Here is a 19,837-nt window from a genome sequence, read left to right on the forward strand (position 1 = left end):
ATTCTTCACGATGTTGATGGATTGGAATCCAGAAAATTAGAGGTGGTAGTGGAGATGCTGTTGAATTTTCGTCAGAAACCTTGAACCCCCTCGTTTTGTGTGTAGCACATACGAGCAACAAACGGCCTGTGCCATTAGTGTTTGCGCAGCTTAATTGTCTAGGCTACGTCGAACTGTCCATCGGTTTGTTGTATCGTAAAACTTGGCAGTGGGTTAGGCTATGGCGTGGGACCCAGCTAGCCTTGATCGGCCATGATTACTAGTACATCTTGGTTTACTACGAGTCAATTTTGGTTTGATAACCTTGGCCGTACCTAGAGTCGAGATAAAGCCAGGTGGGCAATTGACTACACGAAGGTTTAGTTAAGATTTTATGTTAATAATACAAAATTAGATTAATCACGTATTTTATAGAGTGCTTAGACTAGCAAAGTTGAGATTTAGTAGGCTTTAACTAATTTGCACGTTTAAGCAAATGGCTTAAGTTAATGAACTTCAGTTTGATTCTTTGAATACATGTTTATGCATGCATGCCTGTTATTTAGTTGTATTTGTTTTTGGAAGTACGTGCCACACTCAAATAGGAAACTTGAGTTGTGTTGGTGATACATGCTTGATATCGAGTTCCAAGAGTGAATTGTTTAATGATAAACCTATGCTTTAGTTTTGAGATAAGCATATTTGATAATACAAGTCGGGTAATGATGATAGATGTGGAAGTACGTTCATGCATTGAATTGATTGATCATGCTGGTTGTTTATTTACTTTACGCAAATGTTTGCTCGTGGCCTGAGTTATCATTATGATGTGCGCAACCGCCGAGTTGATGTTTTAAGGGGAAAGTCCAAGAGCAGCCCAGTATACCGGAAATGAAAAGTCCGAGATGGGCACATGTTGCGACTATAAAGAGTCAAACTCAACTGTAAAACATGAAAGGGACCAGGTTGGGTGGCACAGTGGTCCGGGGACCCATGAGCGGAACCTTCCCTGAATGCAGGGATTGATAAAGTGCTCCTTCACTGAGCTACTTAGAGTTAGAGGAGCCCATCCCATTGTGAGGCAATGAGTGTGGAATGTAGCTACTGAAGTAATGCAGTTGAACTTAACAAAATGTGAGTCATGGCAGTAGTTACCCCAAATTATGTCAATACTCAATATTCTCAGTGACTCAGTGTTTGGGACCGTAAGCTGTGCAACGGTCTGCCCTAAATGCACCAACAAGCTGGTTGGCATCATGTGATCTTACTTAGGCAGGTGCGTGTGTATGCATCATAAAAACTCATGAGATTCTGAATTGTTTGTTTATTTATTTATTTATTTATTTATCTGCTTTCTTTATTGTTACCGATGTGATTGGTTTTCATGTGGTTCGTTGGAATGCCGAAGAAATCGGTAAACCAAACTTAGTGAATCTTTTGAATTACGACTCACTAGTGCTGGAGTGAGCTTGCTTCCAGTACTCACTCATGATTATTTTAACAATCAATACAATACGTAAACTTAACATTCAAGTGATATATCAGAAATCTTGCTATGATTTTCATTTGTACTCTGTAACAGTATCAGAAGTAGAGGGGCTGAAGGCAGAGAAATAAAAGGAGCACAGATAGAGGGAGGAAAAGAGGCCAGGGACAAGGAAGATTAACACCAACTGAAAAATAAGGAAAAAATGGAGAAAGGGAGAAAAAGATGACAACTCACGCTATTGCGGTCTGGAAGGGCAGAATATATACATGGCCAGACCTTTTGGGAAACCAGGAAATCGGGCCCTGGTCTGATACCATATTATCGTTGGCCAGTCTTTGGGCAGATAATACAAAGGAGAGAAGTTATGGAAGTAACGACTCCAATGTGTCTCATGACCTAATTTCTTTTTTTTTATATGACAACATACAAACATCAATAAGAACCCAAGAAATTACTCAATATTACAAGACACTTGCAAGATATATATGTAAAACGCATACCAAAAGAAGTAAATGCCTAGTATGCCTGGGTCTACACCTAATCCAAATAATATGCTACCTGTGCTGCCTTTCAACAGTCCACACCAGCACACATACCTATGTGACATAGGCTTGGGTAGCTAAAGGCTTGCAATCCTTCATGCCCACTCCACTCAAAGCATCAACTATGTTTTTGTGCTGGTTGTCATTTAATCTTCTGTTCTGACAACTTCAATTCCAAGGAAACAACACAAGTTTCCAAGATTCTTCAACTTAAATCTCTTGCCCAGAAATGCCTTTGCCTAATTTATGTGATCCTCTGAACTACCTCCGATAAGAATATTTTCGGTATATATCAACAAAAAGGTAGTAGTGATTGATTGTAGAGGATCAAGGAATGTTCGAGAAGATCTATGAAAACCATGTTTTTGGATCTTAAAGGAGAAATTATTAAACATTGACTGTGAAGCTTGCTTCAGTTCATATATTGCTTTCTTTAATCTACACGTGTGACCTCTTGAGTTTCCTTCCTTGTGTGAAGCGAGTTGCTCCATGTAGACTTCCTCTTTCATAACTTCATGCAAGAACGTATTCTTGACATCAAGTTGACTAAGTGACCATTGATGTTCAACAGTAAAGACTAGAGTAACCAGAACAATTTTTATTTTCATAACTAGACTGAATGTCTCATCATAATCTTGGCTAGCTTGCTAAGTAAATCTTCTTCCAACAAGTCATGCCTTACATCTTTCAATTGTCTCATCAGGTTTATATTCTATTTTGTACACCTGCTTGCATCCTATAACATTCTTATTAGGTGGTTGCTACAAGATCTCCAGCGTGCCATATTCATGGAAAGCTTTTATCTCATCATTCATGGTTTCAATCTACTTTCTAGAACTTGCAACCTGGTGGAAGTGATAAGTTCATCTTCCTTGGCTAAAGCAAGCATAAACACTTGAAAATCCATGGAGAAAGTGTCATAATTTAGCCATCATTCAATTGGATTATAAGATCAAGAAAAAAGATCTAATTTCGGGTACATGGGGGGGAGTAGATGTGATAAAGAGACGCTTGTTAAGATTAGGTGGGAGTGGTAATTTTTCTTTCTCTCTACATGTATAAGTAATGTTCTTGAATTTGCCTCAAGAGTGATGAGAACTTTTGATGGAACAAGTCTTCAACATAACATATTGTTCTTGCTCCTAGAACCAACTTGTGGAGCATCCTCCATCAAGATGAGCAAACAAGTCTGCAGTTAGCGACAAGTAATACACCTCAGTGGTAGGCGTCGATACACAGATGTCATCATCAATATGCTGGGTGAAACTTAATTCATCAAGGACAACTCCACGATCTCTTGATTGATCTGGTGTGAGGATCATGACACCTGTACCCCTTATATTGCATAGCCCATAAACATACATTTAATATATTTATCCTGAAATTTATATCTGATGGACCTGTCAACATGAATGGAACAATCAGTTCCAAAAACACGTAGTTCCAAATAGTTAGATAACACTTGACAGTATATAACATGGAGACTTATCCTTGAGGATCGTCATGGGTAGTCTATTTATCATATGCATGCTACATGAAATGCCTCAGTCTGCAAAGAAACAGGGCTATGCAGGCTTTCTTTGGGTACTAATGCATGTAATCTTGCTGTGTACTTGCTGTTTCTCTGTTTATTTTGTACTTTTTGACATATTAATTTGTTTTTTGACATATTAATTTGCTATTGGAACAAACAGGAAACTGGATCTAGGATGGATGAAGTGCTTGCAGCAAATCTTAGGCCAAAAACACCGGCATAATTTGCATGTGAGTGAACTTGATCTTAGTGCTACCATGACATTTTTACCCTATCTCTGACATCGGGGCATCTCTTGCAGGCAATTTATGTGCTTCACCCAACATTGGGATTGAAGGCTGCAGTTTTTGCCCTGCAGTTGTTTGTTGATGGAGTGGTACTTGGCTGCACTTTTGCTGCCCCTGATGGCAACAACAATTCTCTCCTATTTATGTTTGTTAATTGAAATATGTAGATTAACGATCTATACAAATATGTTGTCAGTTCCTTGATCGGCATTGGTTGTTGGCAGAGACAAAAAGAAATGCCTTGATTGGTTAAGAAGAAAAACATGGACATATTGCAGTGTTAGGGAGGAATTTGCATAGGGCCATGCATGGTTGTGTTCATATGCTTGCATGAAACCATCCTTGCAAAATCATATTATCTGGGTGTCATGTTATTGTTTCATGTGCTTGGCAAGAGGATGAGGGGGTTTCAGTAGCAAATGCAATTTTTCATAAGCTGGAATTTTTAGGAAGCAGGCTGAAATATTTGCGTCTTTTACAGGTGTGGCGGAAAGTTATTTATGTTGATCGACTTGTTCAGCTGTTCAGCTATGTTCCATGTGAACAATTGAGCATCCCAGATTTTGTCTTCCAGTGCGTGCTTGATTGGCATGGAATAATCCTATTTTATTTAATGTCCTCACTTGGTTGCAGTTTTGTGGTTTTTCATCTCTAATTCTGGCCTATGCAGGCATGATATCGAGGTGAACGGAGGAAAAGGCTTTATTGTGGACCCAAGGACAAAATATATATACCAGAGACCTGGGTTACTTTCATCTGCTTCGTCAACCAACAGTAGAGGCTTATCTTGATGGTGCTGGTTGCAGTTGAAGATCCAGTTTGTAACTTTTCTACTTTTCTTTCTGATGGCTGGCGAATTAGTGAATGTCAGTGTGCCGTTGGTTCTTGATGCATTGTATTTATAGATGTACAGTTTAGCCATGTCCATTGTGATCAAAGAATAAGCAAGTCATTTGTCGTTTGTTACGATTTAACAAAGTGAAAAATCTTTCACTATGGTGGTACATGCTTTACATATTTAGAATTGGTATGAAAAGTGTCTTCTGCCGTAGGCTGGTCCGCCTTTGAATGTACAAGACCACGCGAGAGAGAGAGCGGAGGGACGAACTGACTCGAGAACTTTCTCAGCCGATCATATGCTCAACCACAAGCTTAGGTGCTTAGAGCATTTCATAATGTGAGATTTAGTGTTAATTGGATTATGTTGCACTACTAGATAGCAGTCTGAGAGGAGTTTGAAAAATATGCAAATCAGAAACCGCCATTACCTAGAAAGATGTCATCCTTTCTGATTTCCACGATATCAAAGAGAACAAAATCATTACCACGAGAAAACTTATCCACACACACGAGGTACAAAATTAAAATTGCGACTGAAAGGTAAAGATCTATTTTCGTGATATTTTTCATCTAATAAGGTCTTCTCTCCATTTTCCTGTGGGTTCAAACGTTTCTAAAAATTCACCCCTCAAGCATGGCCTTTGCAGCATCGATCAATGAAAGTCTGAAATCCTCAGAAGCTCTCCCAAGCACAGTATAACCTTCCTTGTCTTCTACATCAACATCTGCTCCATGCCGTATTAGAAGTAAGGCCACCTGTCATGCAATGAGGCAAACTAAAGAATTACATTCAAACTTGGAGTTTTCAATTAAATTCATGATGTTGTCTTTTATAAACTGTTTGAATGAAAGGAAATTTATTGAAATAGACCACTGTTAGACGGGAAACCCCACATCAAGTAATTCATTGATCCAACACATCTTTTCTGTTGTCTACTCTTCGGAAATTAAATATTTTTTGTGGCCAAAACAAAGGACATAAGAACTACACTGATGATTTTTTTAATATTAAACATCAGCAACATTATGAAATATGTCAGTGATGTTTCTCAGACGAGCCTACTTTTCTTGGAAAATGGATGACACCTGCTGCAACAAGCGATGATTTAGGCTCAATTAGACATTCAACTGTGAAAAAATTACTCAAAGATTTATACTAATCTTTTAGGCCATTAAAGGACAAATGCTTGGTCAAGCACATCTTTTGTCCATACGCAAAGATATACTCTTCTGTTACTAATAACAACAAAGAAAAACTTTGTTGAAGATCCAAAATAGAAGGTTTTTTTTTTTAAAAAAAGATTATCTTTCATAAACCTAATAGTCTTGGAACTTTATCCACAGTTACTGCTTTTTATCATCTCAATGTCAATCTTATATCGTACATATCCTTATACTTGTTGTTACATGTTTATGAACTTGAAAAAAAAAAAGATTTACCTTTATCAAAATTTATTTTTTCTAGGTTATTTTCAAAGATAACCTCTATTCTTCCTCTTCATCTAAATTTAAAGACTGACAATTCTTGACAAAAACAAAATGAGAAGGCTAAACCTCTATTCCTCCCCTTCATCTAAATTTAAACACTGACAATTCTTGACAAAAACAAGACTATGTCAAAAGGGTGCGGGGTGCCGGTGCTGGTGCCGGTGTGGGATGCAGCAAGTTCCAAAAAAAATTGAGTACAGGTGAGGCGAGAGCATATAAATATATGTGTGTGTGAGTGACATACATATATATGTTATTTATTATATAAGTAATTTTACTTGTCTATATTTTTAAATGTTTTTTTATCAAGGTTACCTTAATCTCATACAAAATTCAAAGCTTTATTAAATAAAATAAGGGGGGAGAGAGAGAAGAGAGAAAAAAGAAGAGGGCAAGATAGGAGAAGGAAAAAAATGAAAAAAAAAACAAAAGAAAAGAACATGTGCGGGCAACAGCACCCAATTCGGTTTGACCAAGTCATGTGTCGTGTTGGGCCGCATCCCGTGTGACTTAGAAACAAAATGAGAAACTAAAACAACTTCCTAAAGGTTGAGTTATAAAGTAAAATATATCTTTTCACCATAAAAGCATACAAGAAACCACTAAAGATAAGAAGAAATACAACATAAATTAGATTTCAAGAACATCAGTTCATGATCTTCTCAAAACATGTGTGACATATATTATCAGAATAGAAATTCTGAATAGAACTTCCTTTCATACTTGGTAAGTCAAATGAGTATACATTCTAACTTAAAGAAAAAGAGATATTGAAAAGAGACCTGTGTCTTTTGAAACCTCAAAGAACCTATAGTAAAAACTAAAAAGACTTTGACTTTTTTCTCCACACTAGTTTGCAGCAAATCATTCCCTTTCTTTTGAGGTACAGGTCCACATCAGGAATTTAAGAAAAGGTAGCACCTAACCTGGGTATTCAGGCAAACAGGTAGCTGTAATCTGCAAAGTTGCTCTATCATAGAGAAACGGATAGGTGCCAAGGAACAATCTCGTCCTTCGATTTTTATTCACATTGATGGTTGGGAGAAAAAGGAGTTTCAGCGTTTTGGTCATCTAGTATTAATTCACAACTTTCTTTTCTTCTCTTTCTCTCAACCATCAATGTGGAAAAAATCAAAGGCTAAGATCGTTCTTTAGCACACCATTTCCCTCCCTCACGAGTAAAAGATCTAAGGTCATCCTATGAAATGTAAAGTCTAGTAATCCAACTAAACAGCATGGAAAGCTGTGACTCATTTATCAAGTACTCTGTCCTGGAGAAGGAAACATTTATGATTTATCAAATAAGAAATTAGCACAGAAAGCTTTTAGCACATCAAGACTTGCATGCTCTGTACACTTGTTTGATTTCATTTTATTGAACATGTGTACCTGTTTGTTCTCACATATTACAGCATGCATAAGAGGCGTCTGCCCACTTCTGTCAAGAGCATCGACTTCTGCTCCCTCTTCAATCAGAAACTCACATAATTCAATGTTACCTGTGCTGGCTGCTCGATGAAGTGGTGTGCAACCAACCTAAAAAGGTACGCAGAGGAACATGTTTATGGAACTAAGAACCATAACGTTAAAACTAGATAATGACAAAAAGAACGCATAGAAAGCTCCGAGTTGGAAAACATTAAAACCTTATCTTTTTTATTAATCTTTGCCCCATGAGATATAAGAACTTCAGCCATCTTCAGCCAACCTTTACTGGCTGCATAATGAAGTGCTGTGCGGCCACCATTGTTTGTTAAGTTGATGTCACCCCCTGTTCATGGCTAGGCCTAATAAGTTATTGTATTCAAACCTTCTAATAACACCTGAAGTAATTACACTAGGAACAACCATGCAATTGAAGCCTAGACTTGCAGCGTGCACATAAAATTCATCTAACAACCAAAAGGAAAGGTGCCATGTTTCTATCCAAATTAGAAGGACAAACTAGCTAATGGCGGGAGCTCTATATTAGATTGTGGATTGTATGCAAACCAAGTCTGGGATAGCCATCTAAAATCATGATGAGCTGAACTCACAACCCAAGTTAGTAGTAGTTGGAGGTTCCAGAGCTGAACCTTGATATATATTCCTTTTACACTAAAAATTTTGTTCATGATAACAATCAACCTGTTGATAATGGTATTTGAAAACTGGCCAAACTCAGATCAATCATCTAGCTCATCTGACTTGGTGACCTGCCTGGTAAACAAAATGAACAACCAGGAAGTCAACAAGACTCGGTCAAGTCATGAAATGACTTAGTTGAGGGATCTGAGCTTTACCTACCTATACATCAAGTTACATGAGTTTTAGCATGATTCAACTCGGTCACTCCTGTATGTGACATGTCCATAAAAAACACACACACATTAAATGAACTAAATAAATTGCATATATTACTATGATGTGCCCATGAATTTTATTAACATTTTCATTATACTATTTAAAAAATGGGCATAGACAAATATGTTATGCCACAACTACTGTCAAATATATTATTAAACGTTTTATATGAACACATATATAAATGCGTCTTACATACGAAAAAACATGAAGTTTGATCTCGCTAAGTCACTGGGGTACCAATCAATCCACTGCTAGTTGGGTCCTGAATTTAGGGGCCTTAAACTGTGGTTGAGATGTTCCCCACTTTGTGAGCACCGACAGTTTGATGATCATAAATACGTAAACCCTGAGCAGTTGCTGAACAAATACCACTTGCTGCGCCCCTAAGTCACACGAATACGCCTATTTGGCCCATGTATCCGTGTCAATACGGGGATACGGGTGTGGATACGGCACGGATACGTTTTGGATCGGGTCTGGATTAGACCCGATCCGAACCAAAAAAAAAAAAAAACAGATTTTAAGTTAAGTTGAGCTCTTCTCCCTTTCTCTTTGGGGTTTTTTTTGTTTTTCTGATAAATTAATAGAATGATGATATTGATAAACAATGTTTTTTGATAAACAATGTTTTGTTTGTGACTTTTATAGTGAACTATTAATTTAATGTTTTTTTTTTCAATTTATAATTTTTGATAATATTATATTTGCCGTATCCGCGTATCCGAGAATTGTGAAAATTGCCGTGTCCGTATCCGTATCCCCATATCCGCACCCGTATCGCACCCGCACCCGTGTGACTTAGCATGTTAAGAACCAAGTCAGCAACACATAAAAGGATATTGGCTGCATATACATACTATTAAAAGCAGATCAGCATAGGAGGACAAAATTAGATTCAATGCTGAAGCATAATCAAATAAGCATGTAAGTCCTCTTTGAACGACAATGGACAAAACCTGGTGATACAAAGCATCTGTTTACCCTCTGGACCAGGCTTTTGGGGAACCAAATTTGTCCAAAACCAGGTTTCTAAATAAACCTAGTTTTCATGGTTTGTTTTGACAACCACAAAAAGTTCTAGACTTCTAGTTGTGTTGTCACTCCTTGGGCAGTAGGAAGCCAGGGAAGAACATTTGTGACCATCTCCTGGCCACTATTGACTGGGCAAGTGGCATTTGGTTTAAATTTTGGGGAAAAGAAAAAGCTTCATGCTAACCCCAGGTGACCATCTTTTTTCGTCAGTGAACAAAAAACACGGGCCCAAGTTTTAAAAAGGACCTAACAATTTTTCCCACCCATAGGCAATGGGCCTCTGTTAGAATGGTTGATATATTTGTTTGGCCTCCGTTATTGCTCCCCACTAACATGGCATTGAGGTTTTGAGAGACCTGACTGCCCAAAACAAAATCTTGTTTCGCAAGGCTCCGTATATTTTTATAATATTATTTATTTATTTATTTGAAAAAAAAAACCTTCATTCGGGCCCAAAATTATGTTTCAAACCTGATTCGCATATCAGCCAAACAAGCAAAATAGAGGAAAATTGTCCTTTATAAAAATGATAACAAAGTTCCTTCTTTTAAATGCTGAAGCTCATAAGCAACTCAAACATCCAATATATAAATGATGTTGTTTTGGAGCAATACTTGAAATTGCATGCAATACACGCCCGTATAAACATATAGAATGTTAAGATGCACGTATATCAAATACATGCACATGGAGAAATGTGAAAGATAATATTTCTACATGCTAACATGCATAAAGAAGCAATACTTATTTAAGAAACAAAAAGGAATAGCAGGCATGTGCCTAAACTAGTATCACGGTCACATGGTTCCAGGTAGCCAAGTGCTCATGCCAATACTCCGAAAGCCAACAGAATGGCTGGGACAGAACTCATAAGCAACAACCATCCAAGAACTAGTTGATGCCCACCTTGGACCTGGCTCAGCACCACATGTATACCTCTTACTTGCCAAGTCTGATCCTGTTTCGACTTTTCTCTTGACCGAAAAGAGAGAGAGAAAAGCAAGGGCACACACAGCCCTCTGCCTAGATATCTGCACTACTTTAACTCTTTAAGCCTGTCAGCATACCCACAGCAGGTGCTAATACTGCCTTGACTCACCAAAATCAACCGTCAAAAGTGCCTTCAAATAATGCATAATAGATTTAACTAAACTCAAGTTTGGTGCTGCTAAATGAGTTATTAATTCAATTTATGAGCTTATATTTGTTCTTTACTATGCAAAGTTTACAAATTTTGCTTTGCTTTTGATATTGTAGAAACAAGCAACGCAAGAAGATAATGGAGAAGAAACACACGATATACGTGGAAAACCTCAGTAAGAGGTGAAAAACCACGGAGAAGCTCTAACCTAGGGGCAAGACCGCAACCCTAGGAGAGAGAATATTATTTTCACTTAATCAACAATTACACAATAAGTGAGATAATATAAGAGGGAGGCCCGCCTAGGGTACCGAGCCACCCTCGGTACCCGCGCCCATGGGACCGGGTCCATATCCAGACCCGGTTCCCTATACAAGATATTCTAACACTCCCCCTCAAGCTTGGCATACATGTCAAACATGCCAAGCTTGCTCACATTTTTCTCGAATTGAGATGTACATAAGGCTTTGGTCAAAACATCGGCAATTTGATCTTCAGACTTCATGTACGGCAGGATCAACTCCTTGGAATCTATACGTTCCCGTATGAAATGGCGATCAATCTCCACATGTTTAGTTCTGTCATGAAGGACGGGATTGTTTGCAAGGTTAATCGCAGACTTGTTGTCACAGTACATCTTCATCTTTTCTTCCGTTTCAACTCCAATATCCGCTAGGAGAATCTTTAACCATAGCATTTCTGTAACTCCCATAGCCACAGCCCTGTATTCAGCCTCAGCACTGGATCTAGAGCAAATTTCTTGCATTTTACTTCTCCATACAACCAGGTTACCCCCCAGAAAGATGCAGTACCCTGTGGTAGACCTCCTAGTATCAGTGCATCCTGCCCAATCTGCGTCAGAGTATCCTTCAATATTAAGTTGGTCTTGCTGAGTATAGAGTAATCCTTTCCCTGGGTCATTCTTTAGGTACCCCAACACTCTTTCTGCACTCTTCCAGTGACAATCAGTAGGAGCATGCATAAACTGACTCAACACATTCACAGCATACGTAATATCAGGGCGAGTAAGAGTAAGATAGATGAGCTTACCAACCAGCCTCTGATACCTCACTTTTCCTTCCTCATCAAGGATGTTGCCAGTTTTGATGCTTATCTTTGTACCAGACTCCATTGGAGTTAGAAATGGCCTACATCCAAGTTTGTCTGTCTCCTTTAAAAGATCTAGAGTGTATTTTCTTTGGCTCATAACAAGCCCTGTCTCTGACCGAGCAATCTCGATTCCCAGAAAGTACCTTAGTTTACCCAAATCTTTAAGATCAAATTCGGCAGCTAACCTTTCCTTCATCTTCCTTTTTTCTTCTTCATCGTCACCTGTGACTATCATATCATCAACATACACAAGAAGAAGACTCACCAGGCCATTTCTCTGCTTAATGAATAAGGTGTGATCACCATTTCCCTGTTTGTATCCATTAGTCTTCATTACTATCCTCAGCCTTTCAAACCATGCTCTAGGATACTGCTTTAACCCATACAAGGCTTTCTTGAGATGACAACATTTTCCGCTTTGAACATATCCAGGAGGCATGCTCATGTAGACCTCTTCTTGTAGATAGCCGTTCAAGAAGGCATTCTTGACATCAAGTTGATTCATGCTCCACTTCTTTTGCACTGCAAGTGCTAAGATGACCCTCACAGTTTTCAGTTTAGCAACAGGGGCAAAGGTTTCAAGGTAATCAATACCATATTTTTGGCTGAACCCCTTTGCAACAAGACGAGCCTTATACCTCTCCACGGTGCCATCCTGTTTGTATTTCACATTGAACACCCACTTGGAACCAACTAAATGAGTCCCCTTGGGAATATCAACTACTTCCCAAGTATCATTTTTCGCCAAGGCCTCCATCTCCTCTGTCATGGCATGTAGCCATTTAGGATCCTCTCTAGCATCTTCCACACACCTGGGAATCACAGACTTAGACAAGGATGTAATAAAGCATTTGTAATCCTTACTAAGTTTCGCATAAGAGACAAATCTCTGAATAGGATGAGAAGTACATGACCTGGTGCCCTTGCGCAAGGCTATAGGAAGCTCTTCATCGATTTGACTTGGGTCATTCAGGGAACTCACAGGATTGGGATTGGTTATATCAACATTCTCAACCACATCTGTCTTCTTCCTGGTGTACACCTGGCCAAACAAGTGATCACGAGCTGTGGACTGATTGACAACAAGGCCCCCGTCCGTGTGACTGTGTCTACCATCTCTGACTGTGTCTGCCACACTGTGACTAACCTTGTAATCCAAGAAGTCCATAAACTGAATCAATTGATTTGAGGAATACTCTTCACTACTGTTCCCTAGACACTCCCCCTGAAAAGGATTCACAGGAAAGTACGCCTCATGCTCATGAAAAGTAACATCCCGGGAGACAGACTTTAGAAGTGGTAGGATCAACACATTTGTATCCCTTCTGAGTGGAGGAATACCCCAGGAAGACAGCCTTGATAGATCGAGGGTCAAGTTTCTTGAAGGTGGGACTATGGTCATGAACAAAACAGACACACCCGAACACCCGAGGAGTAAGAGGCCAGGGATTCTGAGTGGGCCACAGCATAGAATATGGGGAATGACCCTGCAACACACGGGTAGGCATACGATTAATAAGGTGGGCACTAGTGAGAAGTGCATCACCCCAGTAGCGCTTAGGAAGCTGCCGATGGAACATAATAGCCCGAGTGACATCTAATAAATGGCGATTCTTACGTTCAACCACGCCATTTTGGGGAGGTGTGTAACTACAGGACGTTTCATGAACAATACCCTTACTCTTCAAGAAATCATCTAGAGATTGAGAGACATACTCTCTAGCATTATCAGTGCGGAAAACCTGAACAGAGGTCTGAAACTAAGTCTCAACAAAAGCCACAAAATTTTTTACAATGACCGGAACGTCACTACGTTCTTTCAACAGGTACACGAACGTACAACGGGAGTAGTCATCAATAAGAGTCATAAAATAATGAAAACCACGACACGTGGGTACTCCCGAAGGACCCCAAACATCAGAATGAACCAAAGCAAATGGACGGGTGGTTTTATTGAAAGAAATAGAGTACGAAGCCCTGACATGCTTAGCCAACTGACACACTTCACATGTGAAGGAGTCAATGGAAACAAACGTAAAAAGTCTAGGAAACAACTTCTTGATCAACTGGAATGGGAGATGTCCAAGACGCTCGTGCCATCGCATAATGATAGACCTGTCTTCCACACCTGACAACTGTCCACTAGTGGCTGAAATCAATGCAGACGCAACTTGCACGGGCAGTCTGTAGAGCCCATCAATAACCGAACCAATCCCAATCTTCTTCCCCGTCACCAAGTCCTGTAGAAAACAATGGTCAGCCGAGAAAATCAGATTACAATTTAGTTCTTTGGTAATACTGCTGACAGATAACAAGTTCACAGGAATATTGGGAACATGAAGAGCATTATGCAGACAATATTTATTTAACAAGGACAAACTCCCTTTTCCAGCCACAGAGATAGAAGACCCATCAGCCATAGACACGCGTTGCTGCCCTGAAGACAATTTGTATTCTTGAAACAGCTTAGGATCCCCTGTCATATGATGTGTAGCCCCCCTGTCAACAATCCAATCACCATGGGAGGGATTACCTTGATCACTTGTGGCCACAAGAGCTTGAGCTAACTTAGCTCCCTCGGTCGTGGAAGTTTCCTCTTGTGTAGTAGAAAGCCGGCTGATATAAGCTTGCAACTCCTTGATTTGCTCAGAGGAAAGCTTTGATTTTTCAACATGTGATGAATTACCCTGACTAGAGTCAAGCACAGACGACCCTCGCCGACTAGAAGGAGGACGACCACGAACAAGTTTCTTCTCGGGATGAATATCCCAACAAAAATCCACAGAATGCCCCAACTTGTTACAATGACTACAACGCCGAACAGGACGTTGTCCAGTCCTAGAGGCACGGCTAACAAACGCTGAGGGAGAACTCCCCTGGCTGGAGTCAATATGCATGACTTGGCGACGTTGTTCCTCAGATTCTACCCCGGCATACACCTCCTCAATCCCAGGAATCTCGTCACAGTTTAGAATTTGGCTCCTAATGGATTCAAATTCATCACGTAATCCTCCAAGGAAAATGAAGGTCCGGTCCATCCATTCTTTTTCCCGGTACAGGGCATGATCAGAACCACAATGCCAGTCATCATTCACATGATAGTCCAGTTCCTCCCATTTAGTCTTCAGGGCTGCAAAGAAGGATGCAACAGACAAGTCACCCTGTTTAAGGGAGTAGATGCCACGTTTGATTTGGTACATGCGCAAGACTCTCTTCTTACGGCCATACATCCTTGCAAGCACAGTCCACATGTCATATGCAGTCGACTTACGCAAGATCAGGAGCTGAATATCAGCGGAAACAGAACTAATGATCCATACTTTAACTTGGCTATCTTCCAACGCCCAAGTCGCCCATTGTGGATCCGTTTTAAAAGGTGCAGGTTTCTCCCCAGTGATATAGGGAAGACGACCGCGACTGGTAATCCCTATTTCAAGTGCAGCAGACCAAGAGAGATAGTTGTCTTTGTTCAGCCGAATGGAGGTGACTTGAACAGGCAAGTTCTCGCTCTTGGTATGACTGCCCGAGTCAAAGGCAGCATCGATCTTGCAAGTCATCTCTTCTGCCATCACAATCCCCACAGGAAGGCAATATCCAACACCAGGACACGCGGCACCAGCCCAAGAGAAAACAAGACAAGCGGCGGCGAAGGTGGAAGAACCAAGGCGGAAGAGACGTAAGGCCTGACGGCGGCGGCGAGAGAAACCCTAGCAGCGGCGGAAGAACAGCGGCGCCGCAGGTCACCAGCGGCGGAAACGCAGCGGCGGCAGTGGCGGAAATGTCAGCGGCGGTGGGCGAAAAACGTCAGTGGCGGTGGGCGAAAAACGTCAGCGGCAGTGGCAGAAAAAACAGCGGCGGCCGCGGAAACGTCAACAGCGGCGGGCGGCGGGAAAAACAAGGAACTCCAACGGCGGCGGAAAAAAAGTCAGAAACTCCACGATCACACCAAAGAATCCACACGCGTTGGCTCTGATACCATGTAGAAACAAGCAACGCAAGAAGATAATGGAGAAGAAACACACGATATACGTGGAAAACCTCAGTAAGAGGTGAAAAACCACGGAGAAGCTCTAACCTAGGGGCAAGACCGCAACCCTAGGAGAGAGAATATTATTTTCACTTAATCAACAATTACACAATATGTGAGATAATATAAGAGGGAGGCCCGCCTAGGGTACCGAGCCACCCTCGGTACCCGCGCCCATGGGACCGGGTCCATATCCAGACCCGGTTCCCTATACAAGATATTCTAACAGATATTATTATGTGTGCATATCTCAAATTACCCCTTTAGTGTGTTGATGAAACATGGCACAACATTCTTGTTGCCTTTTAAGAGAAATGAAACTTAAGAATGAATTATTTGATGCAAGCATTTCTATTCCTTTACTTCATTTAACCATATAATATGTCCCAAGCAATTAAAATCTGTTTTTTCCACATTCACAAATAGTAAGAACAATCAATTCAATGAATCTTTGGGTTTTCGGAAGCTAAGCAATTGATTTATCTTATCATTTTGAATTTACAGAACATTGTTAACCATTTTGATGACCTTACTGATATCCTCTTGGTACTTGGTAGTTAAACTTTAAAAAGGCTTGAGAACAAAGTTTATGGTGTGAAATCTGTGGATGTGCTCTTCATATGAGCCAACTGTGATGTTCCAATAGATTTATTTTATAAGCTGTTGCACTGCAAACACTAATTCCAAGCATATCCTTTCTAGGTTTGAATAATCATGCTCTGGCCCCTCAAGGTATCTCTTAATTAAGCAAAGACCACGACACACCAGTAATGCATGTGGATATCTCCTCTTCAAGGTTGTACGCCTGATGAAAAAACTCGGCTTGCCCAATGCCTCCACACCCTCCCTTTAACTCCCTCTTCCAAACCTTGATTATATATCTGTGTACAAGGCCGAACTCAGCCTCCTCAATGAGCAGCCCCTGGCGACTGTCAACCCAAGATGCTCCATGTGATACCCTTTTTATGTGCCAACCTTGCTTTCCTGAAATTTCTTATGCATACACACCTGCACCATATTGACCTAGTTGGACACACACCTGCAGTCCTGCATCAATTTGGTGCATGACGCACTTACCACCAAGTGACCACTTTCTCCTATGAGTCTATGACAACAAAGTGCTGGAAGGAAAAAATGGGAATGAAATATACCCTATTCTACCAATTGTGTTGAATGCTCTGATGATCATATGACAGTAAGATAATATTTGCAACGACAAGGACAAATTTGTCCAGTTTAGTGTGAGTTTCTCCTCAAGGTGAAGAATTATATGATAATAATGTAATATTTTGCAAGGACAAGATGATAACTGCATAAGAACATGGTAACGCTAGTACCTCAAATCAAAATTTCCCTATTTAACAAACAAGAAAAAGGCGAAAGAGAGAGAGAGTCATGGCATGTCATGTCATGTCATAAAGTGTTGCATAGTGTCTTTAATAAATTCATCTAGCACCCGAATAAGCAATCGACCATGAAAGTAACCTCATCCTATTTTCAGGTCCTGAAAGCCTGAAACACAAGCACGAGCGTTTGTGCACATGGCATTTTCAATCCTGACCTTCGTTCTATGCTTGGTTTTGAGCTAGGAGGCTCTGAAGGTGGCCGGTAAGCGTTATACTTCTCCACTAGTCGAACAGAAAATACAGTTACTTGCTCCAGCAAGCCATTGGATGTGCCACAGTTTCATAAAGGATATACTTAATAGTTTTAAGTATAAAGTATAAACTATCTAGGGAGGAATGATAGAAGGAATAAAAATAGTAGACAATGTTCCTACGGACTTCATTCGCACCTCTATTGAGCAAAATTTCGAGGATATCTACGCGCCCACTGCTTGCAGCAGAATGAAGGGGTGCCCAGCCTTCCTCGTCCTTACTGTTGATGCAACCCGAAAATTGCTCAAGTGATGACAGATAGTCCACTACCTAAATTGAGAAGAGAAAACGGAAACTGGGTGAAACCACCTATTTATTTTATATTATACCTAGATAATGACAAAAGATCGTAAGAGAACAGATACCATCTACCTATTTCATATTAGTCATTCGATTGTGAAGATGTGTAATACAGAAAAATGACGAACTTATTGGGAGCTCCACTGCTGCTAAACCGGATTGCATGGTCAAGGACGATGGGGTTCTTTCGAATGGATTATTTGTTTATAGCAGTCGTCAAAACGGTGTTATGTCTTCCACGGCAAACGCAAAAATCTGGGATGATTCTCTAGTTGGCACGACCAAATCTTTAACTAAAAACTCAAAGCGTCGCATGGTGAACTATAGAAGTCACCTCCCATTCCAAACCCTAGAAAGAAAGAGAGGGAGAGAGGAAGACCTCAGTTTGGGCGGCAGAAGCGGCGACATGGAGGAGAGACCGGCCATCTTCGTTCCTCAGGGACGACGCTCTGGCGATTTCATCTCCGGAGAGTTGCCGGAGAACCCCGATCTTCCCGGCTTCGGCTGCTCGGAAGAGTTCATCGTCCGTCAAAGTGCATGCCTCATCATCCGTCTTCTGGGGTTCATCGATCTCCATGTCCATCTCTCTCTCTCTCTCTCTCTCTCTCTCTCTCACGTCGACTGCCCCCCGCATTTCCGCGGTTTAAAGAAACTTTTCGGTGATCCAAGCAACTGCTGTGAATTGAACCTACCAACTCTGAGCTCCACTATGCTCGACTCGTTCGACCAAGGACTCGTTAACACCTTTCTGCATTCAAGCGCCTAGCTTCATTTGGGATTTCATTGAGATCACGATGACCGTGGTCGCCACGTCCAAAATTTCAAAATTCATCTTTTGTTCAGTAGATTTTGCCATCTTTGTGTGTGACTACAAACTATGCTTCCAATTCAAGCTGTCAACAATTATTCAAGCATGGATTCCAAAGGAGTGCCTAGTGAATCCGTTGTTTTGGATCTAACTGAAGTCCGTAGACCTCACTCTCCCTACTTGGTCAAGAGGCATTCAACCCTTCCTGCCTTTGAAGCATGTGGCCATATTCTTGTAAATGACACTCTAGTAAACTATAATGCAATGTAGATAAAGGATATTGGATTGAAATTATATTCACTACATGCATGATAGAGTGTAGTTATGCTGCTTGTTGCACGTTGTAGGAAAACGTTGTAGGAAAGAGGTTTGAAAGGTGGAAAGTGAAGGAGCAAATGCTACTTGGTCACCACTATGTCCAATAAAAGGCAATTGAGTGTACTGCTGACACGACGACTATTCATAAGCCTCAATGTCATATTGAATTCGAGAAGCAAGTATAAAAATATAGTCATTATTATAGGCATTTTTTTCATTATCCATTACATCTAAAGTGTAAATGCTATTATTTTGGTTCAGATGACATCTACTACACTATTAGAATTTGATGAAATGTCTCAATTAGATATGAAAAGCATATCTAATTAATGGTAAAGAAGTACATATAACTTTAAATATATCATTTTGAACAATGTGTCACTCTGTAAAGTTACCTTCATGTACAACATTATCTTATCATTTTATTGGTGTTTCATTGTTGTATCTAACTGTATATACTAGCACCTTCTTTTCTCTTCTTCTCTATAACCAAGCAAACTCATTAGTGGATCCAACATTCCCTACTGCATCTTTAATAATGAAACCACATATATCACCTTTTGAACGTGAAATATTAGTATGAAATTAAAAATTGTGCATTATTTTTATTAAAAATACATTAGTAAAGGTGAAAGTATGTTTTCTTGTTTATTTTTTAAAATTATTTATGTTGCTATTTTTTTATTCATTACCAATTTTTATTTTTATGCCAAACGATTTGGTAAATGAACATGTATCTTCTTGAAACTCTATCTGTTTATTTGCAAACGTGGGTAGCTTCTCCAATACAATTAATTGATCTCCCTGAAAAACAGAACAAGTTAATAGGTTCACTCAATGTGGCAAGAAATGTGTTGGCAGAAAAAATGTTATGATATGTAGCTAGGGCATTGAGGTAAAATTGTGAGTATATATATATATATACACACTTAGGGACA

General features: G+C 40.0%; 3 protein-coding genes across 10 annotated transcripts in view; 1 reads left to right on the forward strand and 2 right to left on the reverse strand.

Moving 5' to 3' along the window:
• Positions 1-4,846, forward strand: part of LOC116257716 (uncharacterized) — a 99,026-nt gene extending 94,180 nt beyond the window's left edge. For all 8 annotated transcript variants that reach the window (XM_050078797.1, XM_031634674.2, XM_031634672.2 and 5 more), the window contains 4 exons: positions 3,705-3,774; positions 3,846-3,920; positions 4,313-4,404; positions 4,502-4,846. In XM_050078797.1, the coding sequence (XP_049934754.1) occupies positions 3,705-3,774; positions 3,846-3,920; positions 4,313-4,404; positions 4,502-4,622 (358 nt within the window). In that variant the 3' untranslated portion in view covers positions 4,623-4,846. The remainder of the gene's footprint in view (positions 1-3,704; positions 3,775-3,845; positions 3,921-4,312; positions 4,405-4,501) is intronic.
• Positions 4,847-5,095: 249 nt separating this feature from the next.
• On the reverse strand, positions 5,096-18,489 carry LOC116257081 (uncharacterized). The gene is made up of 5 exons (XM_031633695.2): positions 18,153-18,489; positions 17,611-17,743; positions 7,806-7,930; positions 7,549-7,695; positions 5,096-5,427 (listed from the first exon to the last, which is right to left on the reverse strand). Exons 1-5 carry the CDS (start codon positions 18,405-18,407, stop codon positions 5,293-5,295), a joined length of 795 nt encoding a protein of 264 aa, XP_031489555.1. The 5' UTR covers positions 18,408-18,489; the 3' UTR covers positions 5,096-5,292.
• On the reverse strand, positions 13,198-15,009 carry LOC126410195 (uncharacterized). The gene is made up of 2 exons (XM_050078571.1): positions 14,322-15,009; positions 13,198-14,028 (listed from the first exon to the last, which is right to left on the reverse strand). Exons 1-2 carry the CDS (start codon positions 14,986-14,988, stop codon positions 13,985-13,987), a joined length of 711 nt encoding a protein of 236 aa, XP_049934528.1. The 5' UTR covers positions 14,989-15,009; the 3' UTR covers positions 13,198-13,984.
• Positions 18,490-19,837: the final 1,348 nt, after the last annotated feature.

The sequence above is a fragment of the Nymphaea colorata genome, chromosome 7 (genome assembly GCF_008831285.2).
Source record: "Nymphaea colorata isolate Beijing-Zhang1983 chromosome 7, ASM883128v2, whole genome shotgun sequence".
Taxonomy (NCBI): Eukaryota; Viridiplantae; Streptophyta; class Magnoliopsida; order Nymphaeales; family Nymphaeaceae; genus Nymphaea; species Nymphaea colorata.